This window comes from Panthera tigris, chromosome D1, assembly GCF_018350195.1.
Source record: "Panthera tigris isolate Pti1 chromosome D1, P.tigris_Pti1_mat1.1, whole genome shotgun sequence".
NCBI classification, from domain to species: domain Eukaryota; kingdom Metazoa; phylum Chordata; class Mammalia; order Carnivora; family Felidae; genus Panthera; species Panthera tigris.
In genome coordinates this window covers 59,412,311-59,433,985 of record NC_056669.1, presented here as the reverse complement: position 1 = coordinate 59,433,985, position 21,675 = coordinate 59,412,311, and the positions used below count along the sequence as shown (strand labels likewise).

The 21,675-nt window shown below is 48.9% G+C and overlaps 1 protein-coding gene across 10 annotated transcripts; it reads right to left on the bottom strand.

Annotated features, from left to right (window-relative positions):
• Window positions 1-107: 107 nt before the first annotated feature.
• On the bottom strand, window positions 108-21,552 carry PGAP2 (post-GPI attachment to proteins 2). Of its 10 annotated transcripts, XM_007089369.3 has the most exons (8): window positions 21,427-21,552; window positions 12,856-12,876; window positions 9,793-9,967; window positions 5,629-5,797; window positions 1,508-1,760; window positions 1,259-1,365; window positions 528-636; window positions 108-318 (listed from the first exon to the last, which is right to left on the bottom strand). In XM_007089369.3, the coding sequence occupies exons 3-8, from the start codon at window positions 9,924-9,926 to the stop codon at window positions 188-190; spliced, it is 903 nt and encodes a 300-aa protein (XP_007089431.2). In that variant the 5' UTR covers window positions 9,927-9,967; window positions 12,856-12,876; window positions 21,427-21,552; the 3' UTR covers window positions 108-187. The 10 variants fall into 10 exon arrangements, with proteins under 10 accessions (XP_007089431.2, XP_007089436.2, XP_007089435.1 ...); XM_007089374.3 differs by lacking the exon at window positions 5,629-5,797; XM_007089373.3 differs by lacking the exon at window positions 9,793-9,967.
• Between the last annotated feature and the right edge of the window lie 123 nt (window positions 21,553-21,675).

The window sequence follows — 21,675 nt, the reverse complement described above, 5'->3', positions numbered from 1 at the left end:
GGTGAGGGAAAAGAGAAGCCAGCAGGGCTACCTAAAACCCTGTCCTGTGCCCTTCTGCCCTTCCTCCCCCTCCCCCAGCTTCAGCACGGTCCACAGAGGACACAGGGTGGGGAAGGCCAGAGTGGTGTCTTGTTTCTAGTTTCTGGGCAGTGGACCGCCTCCTCCTTTCTAGTAGGAGAGAAAGGGTTTAGAATCGCTTTTCCTCAGGCTGGGAGGTAATGAGCAGCTCCTTGTTCCCGAAGTCCCACCAGGCTGTCATGTGGAACGCCATGTTGGTTAGGACAACGGTGTACTCCAGGATGGCGAAGATGGTGTATACTGTTGCAAGGGCACAAGAACAGAGCGTGGTGAGACTCCCGCCCCTGCCCCCCAGGGGCCTCTTGATAAATCGCCACCACCACACATCTCTACAAAGGAGACACAATGGCAGTCAGCCCCCAAGGCCACTGCCATCTCGCACAGTATAGACAACATCATAACTGTCCCATAGCCACTGTGACCCCATACGGATCCCAGCCTGGCCTCACCTCCAGCCTCACAATACATGTTGTGCCGAAAGTAGACAGCCAGCGCCGTGAAGAAGGAGATGAAGTTGATGACGAAAAGCCGCTGTTTCCAGTTGTAGGACTTGCGGTCCTAGAGGATGGGCTGTCTGATCACTCTGCAGCCTGTTGGATATGTGTGGGCAGCCTCCCCTCTTAGCCCCAACTCCTGAGGGCTGCGTCTTACCTCCCTTGGTTTTGGAAGGGGGCACAGGCAAGGGCAGCAGGAATGATGGGCATGTTCATATTCCTGCGTTTGGGAGTATAATGAAGCCAAGGAGCAGTGCTGTCCCTGCCCCTCCCACTTCAGCAGGATGGAACATGAAAGTTACTCGGAGTCACCCCCCAACCTGACACCTCCACATACTGTGGGGAGAAGAAAGGTGTCTGCGGGGGCGGGGGTAAGGAGGGGCACTGGAGTTATTACAGACCACAGACCCCTGACACAGTTCCTAACCCACTGCAGCCTGGGTGCTGTCCCTCATTCTACCCCCATTTGGAGCCTCCATCTCTTCTATTTTCCAGTCTCCATTAGTACCCGAACACAGTCCTAGATTCTGACCAATCCATCACCCTCCACTCATCCCCAAGCCCCAGCCTCAGCCCGGGTTCCCGTTAGAACTCTGGTTCCCATCTCACCATTACCCGCATCCTGAGGACGGGTGTCCTTGATTTTCCCCTGGGCTGCTTAGAGCCCCACTAGGGGTAGACCGTACCTCCTGACTTACTGTGTGCTTCTTGGTCAGCCGCCAGAGAATGCAGGTGAGGAGCATGTGACTGAGGGAAGAGGCGATGAACACAATAAAAGCATTTTCGTGGATGGCTGGAGGGAGAGAGGAGGGTTGGGAGCGGGCACTACAGGAAGCATCCTAACCCCTCCCTCTGAAGGTCTGAGTGAGGGAGGGCGCAGGGGCGACCCTTCCCAACCCTTCCCCTGCTCCTCCTTCCCTCATGTGGACACCCACTGAAGTCCTCGGAAGAGGAGACGTAAGTGAGCACTAGCAGTGCGAGGTTCTCGACGACGTTGAGGCCAAAGTTGAGGCGGCAAAGCGGGCGGTAGCCAGGACACGGGGACGCGCAGCTGAGGTAGTGGTTCCAGTAGGCGAAGGCCACCAAGAAGCGGGGCGCTGAGTGCAGGCCGATGCAGAAGCGCCACACGTAGCGCTGGGGCACCTCCCCACCAATGGCCGAGCTCACCGAAGGCAGGTAGTTGGGCACCTAGAGAGTTGTGACCAGTCTGGTGGCAGGCCTCCACCAGCCCCACCCACCCACCCACCTGGAGATCCTTCTCTCCATCTATCAAAATCACGCTGGCCCTCAGAAGGCTCCGCTCCAGCCCTTTCCTTGCCCGGAGGTCCTCCTTCAGGCACCTCCAGAGAGAGCTCTCCTGGGAGACATCCCTTTCCAGGTCCCGGCCCCCAATGTGCTTGTTCTCATTCCCCAGGCAGCCTGGGGTTTGTGCAGGGACTTGGCTGGACCTTTTCCATCTCCCTATACATGGAACCTACATACGGCTGGGGAAGCTGTAGACAGGTTCAGATGCTCTCTGAGCCCATAGCACAGAGCTATGGGAGATTCCATGGCCCAGGACCCCAGATTCAGTCCTGAGGACAGGGATGAGTAACAGACCACCTGAGCTTCCGTGCTGGATTCACGGCCCACCTGAGCTGTTCTTGACTGCTCTCAGTTCTACTAACTCTTCTGGGCAGGTGTGCCAAGGTGGTAGAGGGTACTGTGAGATCCTGGGGGACCTGGGTCAGAAGGGTACCCCCACCCTGATCATGCTTAAGAAAGTGGGTGCTTGGGGCGCCTGGGTGGCTCAGTCGGTTGAGCGCCAACTTCGGCTCAGGTCACAATCTCGCGGTCCGTGAGTTCGAGCCCTGCATCAGGCCCCTGTGCTGACAGCTCAGAGCCCGGAGCCTGTTTCGGATTCTGTGTCTCCCTCTCTCTGACCCTCCCCCATTCATGCTCTGTCTCTCTCTGTCTCAAAAATAAATAAACGTTAAAAAAAAAAAAAAGAAAGAAAGAAAGTGGGTGCTCCTAACCTGGGGTAGTCTAAGAAAATGACCTATTCTTGTGCATCCCTCCCATTCATCTTTCTCAAAGCCTGGAACTCCTTATTCCTTCAGGAACTGGAGCACTATTCTTCCTCCTTGAGGAAGGAGGAGGAGATAACACACAGCTGCGAGGACTGGTGTGTTGCTCGTGTGAGAGGGTGAGAGGATGAGGGAAGAACAGTCTAGATGGGGACAGGAAAGCCAGGGAGAGGAGGAGGATCTCTCAGACTCCAGGGTCTGGAGCAGTGCTTCTACCTTTAACATGCGTACAACTAACCAGGGATTGTGTGAGGATGTTGGGGGTCTGGAATCTGAGAATCTGCATTTCTAAAGGATTCCAGGACTGGAAACTACCAGTCCATGGCACTCGCTTTCTGTGGACTTTTTTAGACTGTCAGCAAGAACCAGAGCAGTGCCAGAGCCCAGGGACCCAGAGAAGGAATGACCGTGCTGTGACTATAGCAGGACCAGTCTTCAGAGATGGAGTTCTAGAAGATCCCCTCCTTTCTCCTAATGGTGATGCTGATGGATCAATGCTGGGAACATAGGCAATGGTGGACGCAGCTCACAGGGCAGAGGTGGGCCTGGGGTAACGCCAGCCAGGGGCTTCGCAGCCTTCACAGAAAAGGAGATAGATTCCCCTCAGCACTACCAAAAGAAGCTAAGTGTAGAGCTCTCTGAGAGGGTGCCGCTCCCGAGGCCATGGCTTGAGATACCATGTAGCTTGAGACCAGGCTCAGATACTCACTCTGAGTAATCAGTAAAGAGACAGCATGGAGGCTTTGGAGCCACACAAACCCGGGTCTGCATCCCATCTCTGCCTTTATTAACCTACTCAAGGTCACTTCACCTCTCTGAGCTTTAATTTCCTTGTTGGCAAAATAGGGACACTACCACCTACCTTGCAGGATGATTGTGAATATTAAATATGATGTATGCAGAGCATCTGCAGTGTTTAGCACACAGCAGGTACAAGTGATGGCTTTCAGAAGACAAACTTCCCTGAAAAGCCTGCAAATAGCTGGTGAGCTATGTAGTTATTGAACATGGGAACCCTGCATGGGAGTGACAGGCAAGAACTGTAACTTCATCAGAGACTTCTGAGCCCTCCAAGCCTCCTTACTTTTCTACCCCTCTGGGCAGGTCCCCTAAGTAAGGTTAGTGGGAGTGTTGCCTCTGTTTCCTAGAATATTCATTCTGAAAACTCCTGCCTCCATCCCAGCTACTTTAAGGAGAGCAGGACCAGCATGAGCTTTTTGTCTGTTTGTTTCCTCCAGCATGAGCTCTCTAAAGCTTGGCTGGGAGAGCCCAGAGCCTTAACTGATGTTGGGAAACAGGTAAATGGTAGAGATGGCAAAAATCTGGGAGGACACCACAGGAAGAAGGGAGATTTAGGGCCCTGTGGCTACTGGTGTCATCCTCATAAGCTCCTCCCAGATTAGGGGTGGAGATAGGATGCTGAGAGCAGGGATTTCCTCTTACCCCCACCCACACACACAAATATACATGCACGCATGCACACACATGCATAATCAGTATAGATATTCATTTATGTTCCCCCATCCCAAGCACACAAGTTCTCCACTCACCAACTATGCCAGCAACATCAGGAGCTATCAGAGACCAGGTGCCCAGCTCACCCCAAATCTCCCCATGAGCTCAGAGCTAAGGGTACTGAAGTGGGAACATAACCCCTTTCCCCAAGAACAGAAACCCTCTACATCCTAGAGGATGTGGCTCAGTGGACCTGTGGCAGGGCAGTAGATCAGAAAGTCACATGGTATAAAGGGTGAAGGTCCAAAAAATTCCCTATCAAAGCACCTCAGATTTCACCAATTGAGATTCATTCCTTTGATAAAAGTCCCCCAAACTTATGGATGACTTTGCTATCTACTGCCCCCATCCCTTGCCAACTGAACAAGACCTCCCATTCCTATCAATTCAACCTGCTACTCTTCTCTGGACTCCATCCCTGCCTCTCTACTTTCATAGTCCCTATTTTAGCTCTGGTCTTCCCAGTAGCATGATCTATTGCACTAGCCTCCTCACTTATCTCCCTACTCTTGCCCCCTGCTCTTAAATCTGTTCTCCACTCAGGAGCCAGAATGATCTTCTAAAGCATAAATCTGATCCTGTCCCTTTCCTGCTTAAAATCTTTCCAAAGCTCACCACTGCCCTCTGGATAAAATCAAAAGTTGTCAGCCTGGCATTCACAAAGATCCTTCTTTACCCCCATAGCAGAAATGCCCCTTGGTCCAGGAAGGAAGTCTTCCCCAACACCTAGGCTGGATTAAGTGCTTCTTCTGGGCCCTGTGATCCCTATGCTCCCCTTCATTCTTTATGTTCCCCTTTATCACAATAGGAGTCCCATTTCACTGTGCTGTGACTGTCTGTGTCTAGGACTGTGTCATGTAAGATGAGAGGCTAAGGGCAAGTCCATGTTCAGTTCCATCCTTCTGACACAGAACCTCTACCCCTAGGCCTTCAGGAAAGGCCTGGTGGACTGCTCTTGGAGGCAGGGAGTCCATCTGGGTTTCTAGCTGGCAGAGTCCTGAGTGGACACAGGTTAGGGGGCCCGAGGCTGCCAGGGGAGAAACCAAGCCTGAAGATTCCAGGGCAGGGCTGGGGGTGTTCTCAGGCCACATCCCCAGTCTGGGTTAAAGCCACTTATGACCTCTCCTGGCTCCTGGCCCAGTCTAACTCCCCAGTCCTGGCTTCCTTTCCAGTCTGGTCTTTCTTCAGCTTCCTCCTCCCTCTCATGACCTCTCTTGCCTACTGCCTTCCCTTCCCTTCCCCTTTCCCCTCTGCTCCCTGGCACTCTCTGTAATCTTCTACTCTCGGAAGACTGTGACTCCACTCTCCCTGAGTCTCTCCCCACAAATTCCCACAACTCTGACTTGCCCCCCACCATCCCTTTATCCCTTTCCCCTTTCTCTGACCCTCCGCCTTCTCTCTTACTCTCTGATTCCACTCTTACTGCCATCTCCTGACCTGGCCCTGACCCAGGTGCAGGGGAGCCTGGCACTCACCCCACAGTCAGTGGCCACCGTGTACTCAAAGTGGAACACCAGGGACCAGATGATGCAGAAGAAGAAGCCGAACATGGGGAAAGTGATGACCCACCAGATCATGGCCGTGAAGCGGAGCCGGAACACAGTCCCATCTGGGTCCAAGGGCTGGGAGGCCGCAGAGAACATCCTGTAGGGAGTGGTGCCCAGGCAGGGCGAGGGACACAACTTGGGGCCTGGTGGGACACCTGGGCCTCGGGAAGTGGAGCCTTTTCCAGAGCTGGCTCCTCTGGGTATAGGGAAGAGCCAGAGTAGAAAGAGCATAAAGGGAAATGGAAAGCAGTGCAGAAGGTAAGGAGGTACAGAGAGAGATGGGGCGGGAGCAGCTGAGTCAGGCAGGGTCAGCTCTTAGGAATCCCTTTGGCACAATGGTCCTATAGGTCTACCTCTTAAAGAGCCTGGAGAATAGAGGCTCCCAGTGGCCTGGACATGGGAGTTTGATGGGCCACTTCAATCTCAAGACTCTCACACCCAACTCAGAAGGATCAGAGGTAGAAAGGTTATTACTTCTGTTCCATAGAACATTAGGACTAAGATTTTAGCCACTTGACAGATTAAAGCTCCCAAGTCAAGGCTTTCTTCAGGTCACATAACCTAGACAAAGGACCCTTGGCTCAGACTGGTCCAAGCCCTCCCACTGACCCTGTCTGACCACATTCCTCCTCTTCACCCAAGTTCAACCAGGAACAGTGGGAGTGCCCAGAACCTATTTCAATGGGACCACAGGCTGCCAACCAGCCCACCCCCAGGCTCAGAATGATCCAAGCCTCAGGTCAACAGTACCATCATCTCAAGATACCAGGGTACCTGCAGAGGCTTCTCCTTCCTCTCTAAGACCATGTCACCCAATCCAAAGTTTATGGGAATCTGAGGGTCACGGGAACCTTCTCCACTCAGCTTGAGCCTATTGTGCTGGGCCAGACCCAGCAAGGACAGACCCAAACCAAGGGAGCTAGCTTCTTCCACTCCCTTCTCCTGCTAGGCAGAGAAGTCCCTCCTCCCACCCCTGACTGCCCCAGCTACCATGACTTGTGAGATGGGTTCCCTTCTGGGGGGCAGACAGAAAGGCTTTGTATTCAAACGCCTAGGACCAAACCTCCCTTGGGACTCATACCACCCACGATTAAGGGAGCCCTAGTTCACTAGTCCAGCTCAGCATCAAGGAAATGGGGGAGGGGGCGCGAACTGAGCAACACTCACACTGGGTGCTGAAGGATCCGGGGCTTGGGTTGAGAGTTCTAGCCAGACTGAAACTATTCTAAGACTGGAGGGTCCCACCCCTAGCTCTCTAGGGCCTGCCCTCCCGCCCACAGAGCTCAGATCTCCACGCCTGCCCAAGCACACAGCCCTCCCAGGACCAACAAGGCCATATCATAAACCCTGGAACACTCTGCAAAGGTAAGAGTGATAGTGGCTAAAGTCAGCCCACAACAGCTTCCTTGCCAGGGATGGGGGTGGGGACCCTTTTGAGAGTTGTATCCTGGGATCCAGGCAGTTTTCAGGGAAGGAAAAGGGAGAAAGCAAAATAGGATTTCACCCCTTTCTGTTGAAGCAGATGTATGTCTGTTGGGCCTCATTGGAGAGCTAGCTAATCTTAGAACAATACATTCAGGATCCAAGACAGATCTGGACGGGCCTAAATATGAGGTTATCAGTGTCCAGTCTGGACCTGTGCAGAAACAGCTAACTCAGCTCAAGATGCCTTAACAGGGGTCTAACAGCCAGTAATAGGAATGCAACGGTACTACTTTTCCCTGTGCTACCCAGGCCATATGAAGACCTATGCCCAGATCAGGGCCTCATATGAAGAGAATAGTGACCGACTGGGCCAAGTCTAGGGGCGCACATCCTGTGAGGGTTGCCTGAAAGAACTGGAAATATGCTACCTAATAAGAGTAAACTCGGGGACCCCTACCCCCATTACTGCCATCCCACCTCTGTAGGGCTGGCTTGATGCCAGGAGGAGAGAGAGTAGCTCTCAGGCTCCCAAAGCAGAGCCAGTGCAAAGGCAGAGATTCACCAAAAAGAGAATGTCATGTCCACTACAAGAAAGAGCTTGCTAATTGTTAGTTACTAAGCCTCCTTAGAATAGGCTGCCTGGAGAGGAAGGAAGCTCCCTATCACTGGAGATATGCAAGCAAACACAGAGTCATCTAAATTACAGATGTGTTAGAGTAAGGTTACTTTTTTTATTTCTAGGGTTGGCCATTTCTAGAATACTCCAGGTGAGAAATTCAGAGCATACATCCACCTGGGCTGCCCCAAGGTGGCTCCAACATGGTAGTCCCAGAGAGTGGGGACAAAATACCACCTGGGTCCCTAAGCTCAGTCCTGCCCCAGAGTGGTCAGGTATCCCTCCTGCAACTACCTATGCCTTAGGATCCCTAACTAGTATGTCAAGAATGGGTTATAGGTATGCCAGATATGCTGGCTTACTGATCCCATTAGCCCTCAGGAGCCAGCCATGAGGGGCAAAGCAAACAGCCTATTCCATTTAATTCCATATGCCTTACAAATATAATTTTCTGCATGGACTAAGACTTGGTCTCAGGTTTCCTTTTCAAAGGGCACGGGGCTGATGCAGGGGGGAGGGGGTCCTATTCATTTATTCAACCAATTCTTTCTGATTCAGATGTAGTGCCCACCTTGAAGAAGCTCCTGGTCTGATGGGGAACAGAGATACAAATATGATATGATAGAACTGTATGAAAGATAAAACAGGGAACTGTGGGCACCCAGAGGAAAGAGTGATTAAGTCTTCCCCAAGGAGGCTAGGGAACGTTTTTTCAAAGGAGGAGACATTTGAGAAGGGTTTTGCAGGATACAAAGGAGTTGACCAGGTGAGAGAAACATTTGATGCATTATCTAAGGTGAAAACTTGGTCAAGAAAAGCCATTGTTTGGATCCTTTTCAATCCTCCCCCTCAAGATCACCTGGTCAGCCCCTTTTTGTCCAGTCCTGTTCTTTCTGATAGCTCCCAGCCCTGGGTATCATAAGACTGGCTGCCTACCGCTCAAGGCCAACATCTACCCATCGACAAAGCAAGGAGAGAGAAAACTTCCAGTCATAAGAACAAAAGAAGTAGGCCCCACTCCATACTGCCATTCAGACCCCACTTCTAATCATAGTCCTATTTCTGGAGCAAATGCTGTTTATAGGGAGGCAGGAAGCTGAGCTGATTGGGGGCCTTCAGAGCTCTCTCTGATGCTCTTCCAAGGGTCCATGTCCAGGCCCTGCCTCCTTTCCACCTAGAGCCCATGGGCTCTTCCTCTCCTGCCCTGCCTTCCAACCTTACAATCTCTTTTCCTCCTACTCCTTCGGCTCCTCACCCTTCACACTTCCCAAACCACCTTCCTATGCTTCCTCTATCTGGAGCTCTACACTACTCCTGAGAAGGAGGACGGGAATTGCCAACCCCATTTTAAGACATGGGAAGCTGAGGCTCAGTCTCTGTGTCTCAGGTAATACAGAGTCAGTGGATGAAATTAGGAGTGTAACAGAGGTCAACACAGGTCTGACCCTCTTTACCCCGAAACGTTACAGAGAAAACTCACATCTTTCCTCCTGGCCCAGCACACCATATCCCTGCTCAGAGGGCACATGCCTACCTGGGGAACATAGCCCATATACACATATGGAACACATATATGCACACATCATCAGGCCCCCATCCAGACACACACAGAGATGGTCTCTCCCAGACACATACAGTCACGTCCCTTACAGTCACACAGATGCATACATAATCACATTCTCACAGAGACAGCCACAGCCCACAGTGTCACACTAAGAGGCGCCAGCACCCTCTAGCCCAGTCCTGTTCTCTCTCCATCCCCCACGAAACCCGGGGGCTCTTGAATCTGCCCCTCTATGAAGTAAGGATTGAATTCTGGGGCTGCCCAACTTCAATGACTCCAGGCCCTAATGACCCCCATGGAAAGTGGCAGAAGGCTAATTCCTGAGACCTCAATTTACAGGTACCCAGCAACCCAGTTTGTCTGATGGACCTCATTGGAGAGCTCACTAATCCTGTTACAACAGAATCAGGATCCAAAATCGATCCAATTGGACCTGAATATGAGATATTCCTTGACCCCCCCCCCCCCCCCACTTCGCAAGCCCTACCCCACAGTGTGTGGCCGTAGTCTCCTTGAAGTGGAAGAGCAGGGACCAGAGGATGCAGAAGAGGAAGGCGACAAGTGGACAGCAGACTGTGACCAGGGCCACCAGGGTGAAGCGGAGCCGGACCAGGGTCCCATCCCGGTCCAGTGGCAGTGGGACCTGGTACATCTTGTCAGACCTGGGGATGGAGTAGTATGCTGTCAAGGCCCAAGGCAGCAAGGCTGGGACTCTGTGGTAAAGCCAGCCCTTGTGCTGAGTCCTCAGCTTAGCTGAGCCATGGGATGGAGGGTCTGAGAAGAAAGCCATCTAGCCCCTAAACTTGGACAGTTCCTGCCCTGGATGGGGACGATTGACTCAGAATCCCAAGAGGACATTCACCCTCAATTTCAGAGGAAAGACAATGAAGCAAATCTGTGCTAAAATGAAGCCTGAATAGATTGGGAGAGTTTCTTCTCCCCTATACCTGGCTTTACAGGTCTATGACAACAGGAGCTGGTTTAACTGGTCTCTCTTGTTTCAGGAACCAACCCTAAAACCTCCCAGTGAACAGAATAGTCCACCTTCTTTCACAGGCCTTTCAGCCTCTAGGCTTCAGTTCTCCCTGCTTCACCCACTGGCCCAGGGCCTTCTGTACCTTCGGTCCCTTCCCAGGCTCTGTGTGTCTGCACCACAGTGCACAGCAGCGAGGGCTCCATGGAAGCCAATAGAACCCTGACCCCCTGCTCGTCCCCACCTGCTGCCTCATGTGCTCTGAGGGTGAAAGGCTTTGCAGAATCAGGCCTGGTGCTAGCCTGGGCTTGCTGTTTGCTGGAAAGAGCTGCCTGGTCAGCTTCTGGAGGCTTCCCAGAACCCATGGGGCCTGTCCATCCCCCTCCAGAGATGAAGTAAAAGCTCCTGAGAACTGTTGACTCCCTGCTGAGATGAGGATGCTAAGGTTAACAACTATAATAACCACGTATACACCAGCAATCCTAGCCCAGCCTCCCTAAGTGCACAGAGGGGAAATTGAGGCTAAGAGAGGAACAAGAACCTGCTCAGGGTCGCACAACAACTAGAAGGGAGAGCCAGCAGTGGGGAGATGTAGGGCCCACAGGGTCACAAACTGCAGCCCCAGCCTTCTTTGACCCCTTCGTCTCTGGGACAGACCTCTGGGTAGAAAGGTCAGGTTAGATCAGATTAGGAGGGGAGAGAGAAGGGGCACCTGTCATTAGAGAAAGAAAGGTAAATCAAATCCTATATAGATGAGTCAGTGAATCCTGTCCCCATTGCAAAGGCAGAGAAACCAAGATGCAGAGAGAGAAAGGCCCTTCCTCAAAGCCAGATGCTGAGCCTGACAGAAAGCCATCCTTGGAACTTACGCTTCTTGTGGCCAAACTAGGGCTGGCTCCAGATTCATAAAGAACCCGCCCTTATGGACTCAAAGGTCTTGCCAGATCAAGTCCCAACTCTTCCTGGCCCCGCCCTCAGGAAGAACCTGAAGCTAACCTCCTAGCATTCCAGAACCAGGTGAATACGCTTCTGTGTTCTCCTCCATCTTCCCCCACCCTGCCTCTCTTCTAGGCCCGATTAGTCAGCCTGCCCCAGTTGCCCAACTTCTTTTCTGCCTTCAGGAGCCAGGGATCTCCCAGAGGAATTGGAATTGGAGCTGGTGCCCCTCCCAAATTGAACACATTTCTTGGATCATCCCCAAATGGACTATAAGTCCCTAGAGACCCTAGAAGGGGAAGGACTTCCCCACCCAGCCCAAACCCTGATTTGGTGCTTGTAGCAGCACTAGTCCCCTCTCTGAAGCCAGTGGCTCTAGAAGCCTCGGGAACCACTGGGATGCCCAAACTGAAGAACAGATCCTCAGGAAATGAATAGGCACTGCTTGAGGCAGGGGGTGGGTAAAGAGGTTGGAGGAACAATCTGTTCCACTGCTTGGAGGTATGCCTGGCTCCTCTTTTAGCTGTGTGACCTTGGGCAAGTCATCTAACCACTCTGGGTCTTTTTCCACAGTTGTGCAACATGAAGATCATGTGGTTTAGATTACTAATATGACCATTCCAACATGGTCATTTTACTTCTCCAGGCCTCAGGACAGGGAGCTCACTACCTGAAGGGCAGCTCTTCAGTCCCAGTCAGCTCTAACTTCTTCATACGTACTACTTAGCTGGAAACTGCTTTCTTAGGAGTACCCCTACCTTATCTCCAAAGGTCCCAGAGATCTTCTCAGCCTCCAGCCAGAATCCATACTTACTGGGTACCTTCTGAGTATGAGGCACCCTGCTTAATGCTCCACATACATTGTTTCTTTTAACCCTCACTATAATTCTATGAGGCAGGCCCTATATAGCCTGTGTATTTCCATTTTACAGAACAGGAAACTGAGGCTCAAGGAGGTTAAAAACACTTGCCCAAGGTCACAGGCTAATAAATGGAAGAGGTGTAATTTGAAATTACTCTATCGGGTTCCAGAGACACCCAACACCTACATCCCTGGCACCTAAAGAGAAATCCCCATCAGCAGACCCTGGAGAATGAAGGAGAGCTCAATCAGTGCACAGCCAGCACCATGTGGGAGAGCAGGAGGGGTAAAGGGTTAGTTCAGAAGTCGGGACAGCAGCAGATCCTGGGCAAGCACCAGCACCTTGGGGCTGGGCGGTGAGAAAGCTGGACCTCGTGGCGGAGCTCCCCCAAGTGGGGTTGCCCCGCGATCCGTCACACCCATCCCCATACTCACCCAGGCTGTGGCGGCGAGGAGGCCGCGCCGGCGCAGGCCGGGCGCTGGGGGAACCCGAGGGGAGCCCAGGCCCGGCCTGGGGCAAGCGGCCGGGGGCGGGCCGGAGCGGGAACGGCGGGGGCGGGGCCAGCGCGCTTGGGGAGGAAACTGCGCCCAGATCCTCCATTGGCCCCTCCCCACTTCTGCGGACCTGGACCCTTGGCTCTCCGCCTTGATCCGGTGTCCCCTTGTGCCATGCCTCTCTAGCTCTGGTCTGCCCCACTAATTCCTGTTGCGTGGGGGCAGCCGGAAGAGCCCTGGACCCCTGGGTTTGACACGTTGGATAAGCCACCTTGTCACCTTACCTCTCAGCGGCGTTCCATCACCTGTTGAAAGAACATAAAATTGGTTCAACAAGCCCCGAATTCTCTAATTTTCTAGTCTCGGTGTCTCCTGCCCACGTCCCCATTCTAGCCGAATTATCCGGCCTCGCCCTTCTGAAACATTAAAACAGTTTTGCCCCAGCCTCAGCGCCCCTCCCCCTAACTTTGCTCCCCGTAGCCGATTCCCGGCATTCAGCAAAGGGAAGAGCACGTTATAGGTAGAGAGATCAGGGAGGCCCACCCCAAAAACTCGGGGCCAGAGCTGTACCCGGCTTTGATCAGGAGAGGGCGCCCTGTCCTGACATAACAGAGCAAGGCTCTCCTTTCCCCAGTCCTGGGTCTGCCCCACCACGAGAGGGTTGATCCGCAGAAACCAACCCAGCCCACAGGGTTCCCTCCCCACCCAGACTGACCCCTGAAGGAACCCGAGGAAGACTCTTGGGGTTGCCAGAGCACCTGCAGGGGGTGAAGACCTCTGACCTAGACGTAGTTACCACCACAGTTTTCCTAGTCATATATCCCCACAGTAATAGCACATTTTGAGCACCCTCTGTTTTCCAGGCACTTTTCTATTTTTTATGCATTATCCCATTTGATCCTTATAAAAACTCCATGAGATGGATACTATTAACATCCCTGTTTTAGAAAAGGTATGTTACCTATTCACACAGCTATAAATGTCAGAAACAGGATTGGAGTCCCGCACCTGAGGTCATTCCCTTAATCCCTTCCTATATAGAACAACCTGGAACAACCCGGGTTTGAACAGCACGTGTCCACTTACACGTGGATTTTTTGATACAGCACAGTACTATAAATGTATATTTTCTCCCTTATGGTTTTAAGAAAAAAAAATTATTTTGTTTTTTAAAGTAGGCTCCACACCCAATGTGGGGCTCCAACTCACAACCCCAAGACCGAGTCACATGCTCTACCAACCGAGCCAGCCAAGTGCCCCCTCTTCCTTATGATTTTCTTAATAACATTTTCTCTTCTCTAGCTTACTTTATTGTAAGAATATGTCATATAAAACATATACAAAGCATGTGTTAATCAATAGTTTGTTATCGGTAAAGCTTCCAGTCAACAGTAGGGTATTTGTAGTTGTTTTGGGGAGTCAAAAATTATACATGGAGTTTTTACTGTGTGGGGGCGGGGGGGGGGGTCAGCACCCCTAACCCCTGCATTGTTCAAGAGTCAACTGTATAATGTTAATCCCACAAGGTAGCTACACTCACCACTTTGCAGGTGGATACAGAAGCTCAAATTTGATTAACTTACCAGAGATCTTTTTCATGCATTCATTCTTGTTCATTCACTCAGCCTAGCCCTTTCTGTGGCAGGCCCTGACTGGGCAATGGTGGCAGACCCAGAGATAACTCACTCCTGGAGGCTCCAAGTCTGGCGGGACAATGTCCTATTCTAGTGACTTTGAACTCCTCTCCACCCTGTGCTTTAGGGTTCCAGGGCAAATGAACAATTAGTAAGACTGTACTAAAAGAACCACCTCCTTTTAGTTTCAATGATTAGATGTAGGTTTTCTACCTCAGGGCTTTGTGTCATCTTCTTTGTCTACCTCCAACATACAGATGCTTGCTCCTGGCCTTTATTCCCTGTCTTTATTCCCTGACCCTATTCCTTGTCTGTTCCTTTGGCCCTAAATACCATTCCCTGAGGCTGGGTCCCTTCTCTGTGCCTCTAGACTACCCCCAATGCCTGAAACTTGAGGTGCATTAATCTTGCCATTAATTCTTGGTGATTTGGGCAATTCACCATACAGTCCTGAATCTCAGTTTCCTCATCTGTAAAATGGTTTTAGGAATATCCACAGCACAAGGTTGTCCTGGGGATTAAGTGAGGTAAAACAGCAGTGTGCCAGGTATGCAGGAGATACTCAAGACACCCTGGCTATTGTGATGAGATGTGGAAGCTATGGTCTGAACTTGTCCTGACTGAGCCTTTTCTTTTTTTTTTTTTTATTTATTTTTTAACATTTATTCATTTTTGAGAGTGAGACAGACAGAGCATGAGCAGGGGAGGGGCAGAGAGGGAGACACAGAATCCAAAGCAGGCTCCAGGCTCCGAGCTATCCACATAGAGCCCAACGTGGGACTCGAACTCATGGACCGCGAGATCATGACCTGAGCTGAAGTCGCACGCTCAACCGACTGAGCCACCCAGGCACCCCAAGACTGAGCCTTTTCTGAACTGTGTGACCTCAGCCATCACTGACCCTCTCTGAATCTATTTCTTCTTCTGTCAGTTCCAAAGCCTATCACCTTGATTTACGTGAGGAAAAGTAGAAAAATGAGTTCTTACTAGGCAACTTACGAGGAACTTTATGTACACTTTCTTATTCAATCCTCTTAATAATCTGGTGAGGTAAATTTGATGGAATATATTTTACAGATAAAGAAGTTGAACAAGCATCTAAGCTTCTAGTCTTGCCTTCAATTCAGTGGGCAGTCAGTGTTTGCTGAATCAGCATTTGTCTGTAATCCAAGTAGTTGCTGCTGCTGCCGTTGAAACCTTCCAGTGTCTCCTGTCCTCCTGGTTGGTTTGCCTTGTGCCTGGACATACCTCAGAGAGGCCTGTGCCTGAAATAGCACCAATATTGTCCAGCTTTGGCCACAGTCACTGCTCCACTCCCCCTGTCCACACACACATACTAGATTCCCCAAGCTGACTGAGCATTTATTTACAGGGATGCTCCAGCCCGCAGTAGCATGGAGGCAGTACAGAGGTGAGAAGCAGAAGAAAAGTGAATGTGGGATGTAGTTGTTAAGGAAAGCTTCCTGAGGCTCTGCTTCACTGGTTTCCTTGCTCTTCTATCTCTTCATCATCCTCCCCATTTACAGCCACATTGGCTCTTCTTAAAACACAGATCTGGGGGTGCCTGGGTAGCTCAGTCGGTTAAGTGTCTGACCCTTGATTTTGGCTCAGGTCATGATCTCATGGTTTGTGAGATCGAGCCCTGCATCGGGCTCTGTGCTGACAGCACAGAGCCTACTTGGGATTCTCTCTCTCTCCTTCTCTCTCTGTCCCTCCCCAGCTGATGCTTGCTATCTCTCTCTCTCTCTCTCAAAATAAATAAACATTTTAAAAAACCATACAGATCTGATCATGTGCCTCTCTTGCTGCAAATTGTTTAGCAACTCCCTATGGCATTTAGGATCAAGAGCAAATTCCTTAGTGTGGTATTCATCATCCTTTGTTATCTGGCCATCCTCTACTCTAGCAAACACATATTTTACATTCTAGCTACGCTCATTTTTTCCATGAGCTTTGCTCAACTTCCTCCTTATCTCTCCCTAAGCACCATGATTCACCTACCTCCCCACTCCACAGGAAGCATTAGAAGTCCATCACACCTTTATTAGGATTGACCACAATGTAGTGAAATTATTGTTAAGTGTCTGTTCCCCTCTCCTTCCTGGAAACCCATTTAAGGATGGAACCCTCACCTGTTCCATTTATTTCTGAATCTCTCAGCTTAGGCCAGAGATAGACACAAAGGAAGCCCAGAAAATATTTGATTGAAGGGTTGATTTAATTGAATTGGGTTTTGAAGGATGGACAGGATTTGGATGTATCAAGAAGAGATTTAGGAACTGTAAGAAAAGCCTTTGAGGAAAGACCACTGTTGTAGGGGTAGAGGCAGAATAAGCATGGCTAGGGATAGGTAAAGAGGCAAGGACGCAGTGCTAAAGATACCCGGTTTCAGGCCAAACTCCGACCCTGCCTCCTGGGCAGCCTCAGGAAAGTCTTCCAGGGTTGTTCTTTGTTCTTCCTAGAGATCTTTTTCACAGAGCAGAGGCATCCTCCTTGGATGACTTTAAACTATCCACCCTAGGCACACCCATCTTGCTGTAGGCCCATTCTGCCTCAAATAGTAATTAAATCTTCATTGTATATTTTGTTCTTCATTGTTCAACTTTCTCTGGCTCCCCTATCACTTCTAGGATGAAATCCTAGTTTGTACCTCTGGATATACTGAGCTCTTTCTTGGTCCTACATCTTTTTTCTCTCTGTTCCTCTGACCTAGGATGTTTTTTTTTTTCCCTCCATCTTGGCAAACTGTACCATAAAGGTGTTCATTAATAGCACACTTAGGAATGCATATGGGAACTTCTAGGGAGATCACTAAAATAATATAAAAAGAGAATTTAATTTCCAAGCTGGTACAAGAGAAAAATGAAATAATCCAAAAGAATGTTAAGAGAGCAGAGATTTAGGGGTGTCTGGGTGACTCAGTCAGTTGAGTGGCTGACTCTTGATTTTAGCTCAGGTCATGATCTCAGGGTCGTGGGATTGAGCCTCATGTTGGCCTCAGCACTGAGCATGGAGCCTGCCTGGGATTCCTTCTCTCTCTCTCTCTCTCTCTCTCTCTCTCTCTCTCTCTCTCTCTCTCTCCCCCTCTGCCCTTCTCCCCTACTTGTGCGCACACACGCTCTCTCTCTAAAAAAAAATACATATGTACATATTTTTTTTCTAAGCAGAAATTTAAATGGAAAATAAGCACTTGAAGAAATGGTCAATATCATTAGTCATTAGGGAAATGTATATGAAAACCACAATGAGATGTCACTTCATAGCCCTTAGGATGGCTACAATTGAAAAAAAAGGAATATAGCAAGTATTGGCAAGGATGAGGAGAAATTGGAACCCTCATCTATTGCTAATAGGAATGTAAAATAGTACAGCCACTTTGGAAAACAGTCTGGTAGTTCCTCTAAAAGTTAAACATAGAGTTACCATAGGACCCCATAAATCTACTCCTAGGTATAAACACAAGAGAACTGAAAACATATGTCCATAAAAAACTTATACACAAATGTCCATAGCAGCATTATTCATGGTAGCCACAAGGTAGAAACTCAAATGCCATCAGCTTATGAATGTATAAATAAAATATGGCATATCCATAAAATGGAATATTATTCTATCATAAAACGGAATAAAATTCTGATACACGCTATAACACATATGACCCTTGAAAACATTATGTTAAGTGAAAGAAGTCAGACACAAAGGCCACATATTGTATGATTCCATCTATAGAAAATGTTCAGATAAGCAAATTCATCAAGACAGTAGATTAGTAGTTGCTAGGGGCTGGGGGAAGGGGGAAATGGGGAATGACTGCTAATTGTCTGGGATTTCTTTTTGGGGTTATGAAAATCTTCTGGAATTAGATAGTAGTGATAGTTGCACAACTTCATGAATATAGTTGACCTTTGAACAACACAGGGGTTAGGGGCACTAGACCCACACAGTCCAAAATCCATGTATAACTTTGACTCCCTAAAACCTTAACTACTAAGAGCCTACTGTTGACCAGAAGCCTTACTGATAACATAAACAGTTAATTAACACACATTTTGTATGTTGTATGTATTATGTACTGTAGTCTTACAATAAAGTAAGCTAGAGAAAATAATGTTATTAAGAAACTCATAAGGGAGAGAAAATACATTTACAGTACTGTATTTATTGAAAAAAAAATCCTCATATAAATGGACCTGCACACTTCAAACCCATGTTGTTAAAGGGTCAACCCTCTGAATTCTATACTAAAACCCTCTGAATTCTATACTTAAAATGGGTAAATATTATATTATGTGAATTATATCTCAATTAAAACAATCTGGCAGGACTGCACCTCAAAAAATGGAGGTTATTATTACAAAAGAACTAAAATGAAAAACAAATTAAGGAAAAACCCAGAAACAGAACAGTAGGACAAATAGAAAATGTTAGATTAAATTCTGAATATACCAATAAATTTGTTAAGTGTAATAGACTAAATGCTCTAGTTTAAAGTCAAAGGTATTCACATAAGATTTATAAAAATCTAATTATATGCTATTTATAAACATCATCCCTCCCTTCAGTTGTAGAAAAAGAGGAAGGAAATCAACATTTACTGGGTGCTTACTGTGTGTCAAACATGTGCCCAGTCCATTGCAAATTCCCTTATTTGACATTTACAATCACTTTACAACATGGGAATTTTTGTGCCTTTTCATAGACAAGAAAACTGGGTCACAGAACAGTTAAATAATTTGTGCAAGGTCTAAAAAGTAGGAAGTCTGGTACTTAAACTTAGCTGTTTGACTCCAACTCTGTCACTCTTTCCTACGCACCACCTAAGAAATCTAAACCATTAGGGGGCGCCTGGGTGGCTCAGTCGGTTGAGCTTCGAACTTCGGCTCAGGTCACGATCTCATGGTTCGTGAGCTTGAGTCCCACATCTGAGCTGTCAGCACAGCCTGGAGCCTGCTTTGGATTCTGTGTCTCCCTCCCTCTCTCTCTCTCTCTCTCTCTCTGCCCCTCCCCTGCTCATGCTCTCTCGCTCTCTCTCTCAAAAATAAGTCAACATTTAAAAACATTTAAAAAAAAAAGAAAGAAATCTAGGCCCTCACTCTAAAAGGAAGTCTCTTGCCCTTCCCCGATTCTTCAGTCCTTATGGGTCCTGTCTCCGCTCTGAGCACCAATCCTTCAAAGCTGCATAGGGTGAGTTCTCAGAGTATGTATGTGAGAGACTGGGGTTTCCCAGGAAAGCTGGACTTTCCTTTGCTTTGTCTCTCTGGGCCAGAGCAGAGTGTTAAGCTGTGGACTTCTTGGGCTCCTGAAGCCCAAGAGAGGGTTTGGCTCAGCAAGTTTTTGTGAGCATGCACCAAACTTCTTTTCTTTAGAGGTGAAGAAGGAATGAAGAGACTAGAAGGGGGTTATGAGAATTAGACAGAGTGAGAGTATGTGGTCCACAAAGTCCTTCCGAGGGCAGAAGTACCTGGGAATGATGAGCATGTGGGCCACATGCCTACCAGAGTATCTAACAAGAGGTCCTTCTATTTAGAAATCACCATGGTCATAGGAAATTGCTCCCTGCCACACTCCTCATCTAATGTCTCTTCCTCTAGTCTTCCCACAAGTATGTGGGATCCTATTTAAGGATCTCAGCTCCTGCATACCTGCCAGCACTTTGACCTGAATGTATTTACTTAATCACTTAAAACATATTTCTGGGAGCCATTTCTGTGTCAGAATCAATGTCTTAGAATAGTTAGAATGGGAATTCCTTGACATTTTTAAAGAATAGGAATAATTATCATTTATTGAGGGCTTACTGTATACTGGGTCCCATACTAAATGCTTTATCTCATTTAATTCTCTCGACAACCTTAAAGGCAATTACAGTTGTTACCCTCATTTTACAGACAAGGAAACTGAGGCTTAGGGGTTAAAATTTTGCCCAAGTTGACATAGCCAATAAATGGTTGGGCTCAGGTTTAAACTCAGGGTTCCCTAACTCAAAAGTCTCACACTTCTACTACTATTCTACTTAAGAAAGTCATTCATCCGTTCATCAAACATTTAATGTGCACCTATACTTTGTGCCTGGGCTTAGGGACACCAGAATAAATAAGTGGAGGAGAGGTTTAATCATATTTGGGTTTCAGGATTGGAGGGTGAGAAATCAAATGTTCTGTAGGTCAGTGAGGAAGCTATAGTAAACTATCCAGGGAGAACTAATGACTTTCCAATGTAGAACACAGGAAAGGGAGGATGAAAGGGAGGGATATTTGGATGCAGGAGTGGGGGGAATGTGGCTGGAGTCAGATGTTTAAACTAGCTTTACTATTTGACCATCCACATATTTATTTGTTTCTTCCTTTGAGCATCTACTGAGCACCTACAATGTATCAGATTTCTACTGTTATCTTATTTCATCTTTACAAGCATTCCACTTTTGGACAAATTAGTCAATTATTTGTAATACCTCGCTACCACTGAACACTCAGAGGGATTTAAATTTATCTACTTTTGGGCAGAGCCCACTTCAATTCTGTGTTGATGTTCCAGGAAAAAGTGGTGGTGGAGAGGTAGTCTGAATAGGTTTTGCTTTCTGAGCATAGTCCCTGCTATTCTGCATGGGACCCTCAGTCACTAGGTCTAGTTTCTAGAATATGCTCAACCTTCTCCCTTGTAATATCAAGCGTCTGTCCTGGGCTAGGCCACGGGAGAAAGAAACCCCAATGAATAAAATGCAGCTCTGACTTCTAAGAGCCTGAGCACAGAAGACAGGAAAATAATAGGATACAAAGTGACAAGGCTGTAACAGAGGCCTGCCCAAGCATTAGCCAAACTTCCTCAGAGAGATCCGGGAATGTATCCCAGAGAAGGCAGGAACATTTGAACCAGGCCTTTAAGATAAACAGGAATTCCTAAAGTGCAGGTGTGAAAGAAGTTCCAAGAACCCTCATTTGTAACAAATCCCATGTTGAGCCATTCCCTCACGGCATGCTCATAGCGTACATTAGAGAGATTCAAAGAAGGAAAGGTTGTGATGGGGCCGGCATGGGTTGGGAGACCAGGAGGCCAGGTTTTGGGGCCTCGTAGCAGCTGCAGGCAAGCTACACGGAGAGACAGACCTCCCAGGAGGGCCCTCCAGCTCCGCACGTGGTCTGGCCAGGAAGTGCGGGCAGGACTACGGGGAAGCCTTCCCATCACCGCCCGCGGACTGGGGCAAGGAAAGGGTAGAATAGTTACCATGCCATCGTTGGAGCCTCCCCTCTGATTGGCCCGAGCTTCAGCAGCCCGACTGTCTCGGCTCCAAGGAAGGGGGCGGAGCCTCTGTATAGCGTCACCACTCTTCTCCCACACCCCGCCCGATGCACCCCCACGCAGCCACTCACAAGCCCACTTCGAGGGGGGCCCTGTATGACGTCACGACTCCTCCAGCCAATCTCGGCAGGGAGGGGCGGGATTCCATGTCCCTCCCATCGCCCCTCCCCGCCC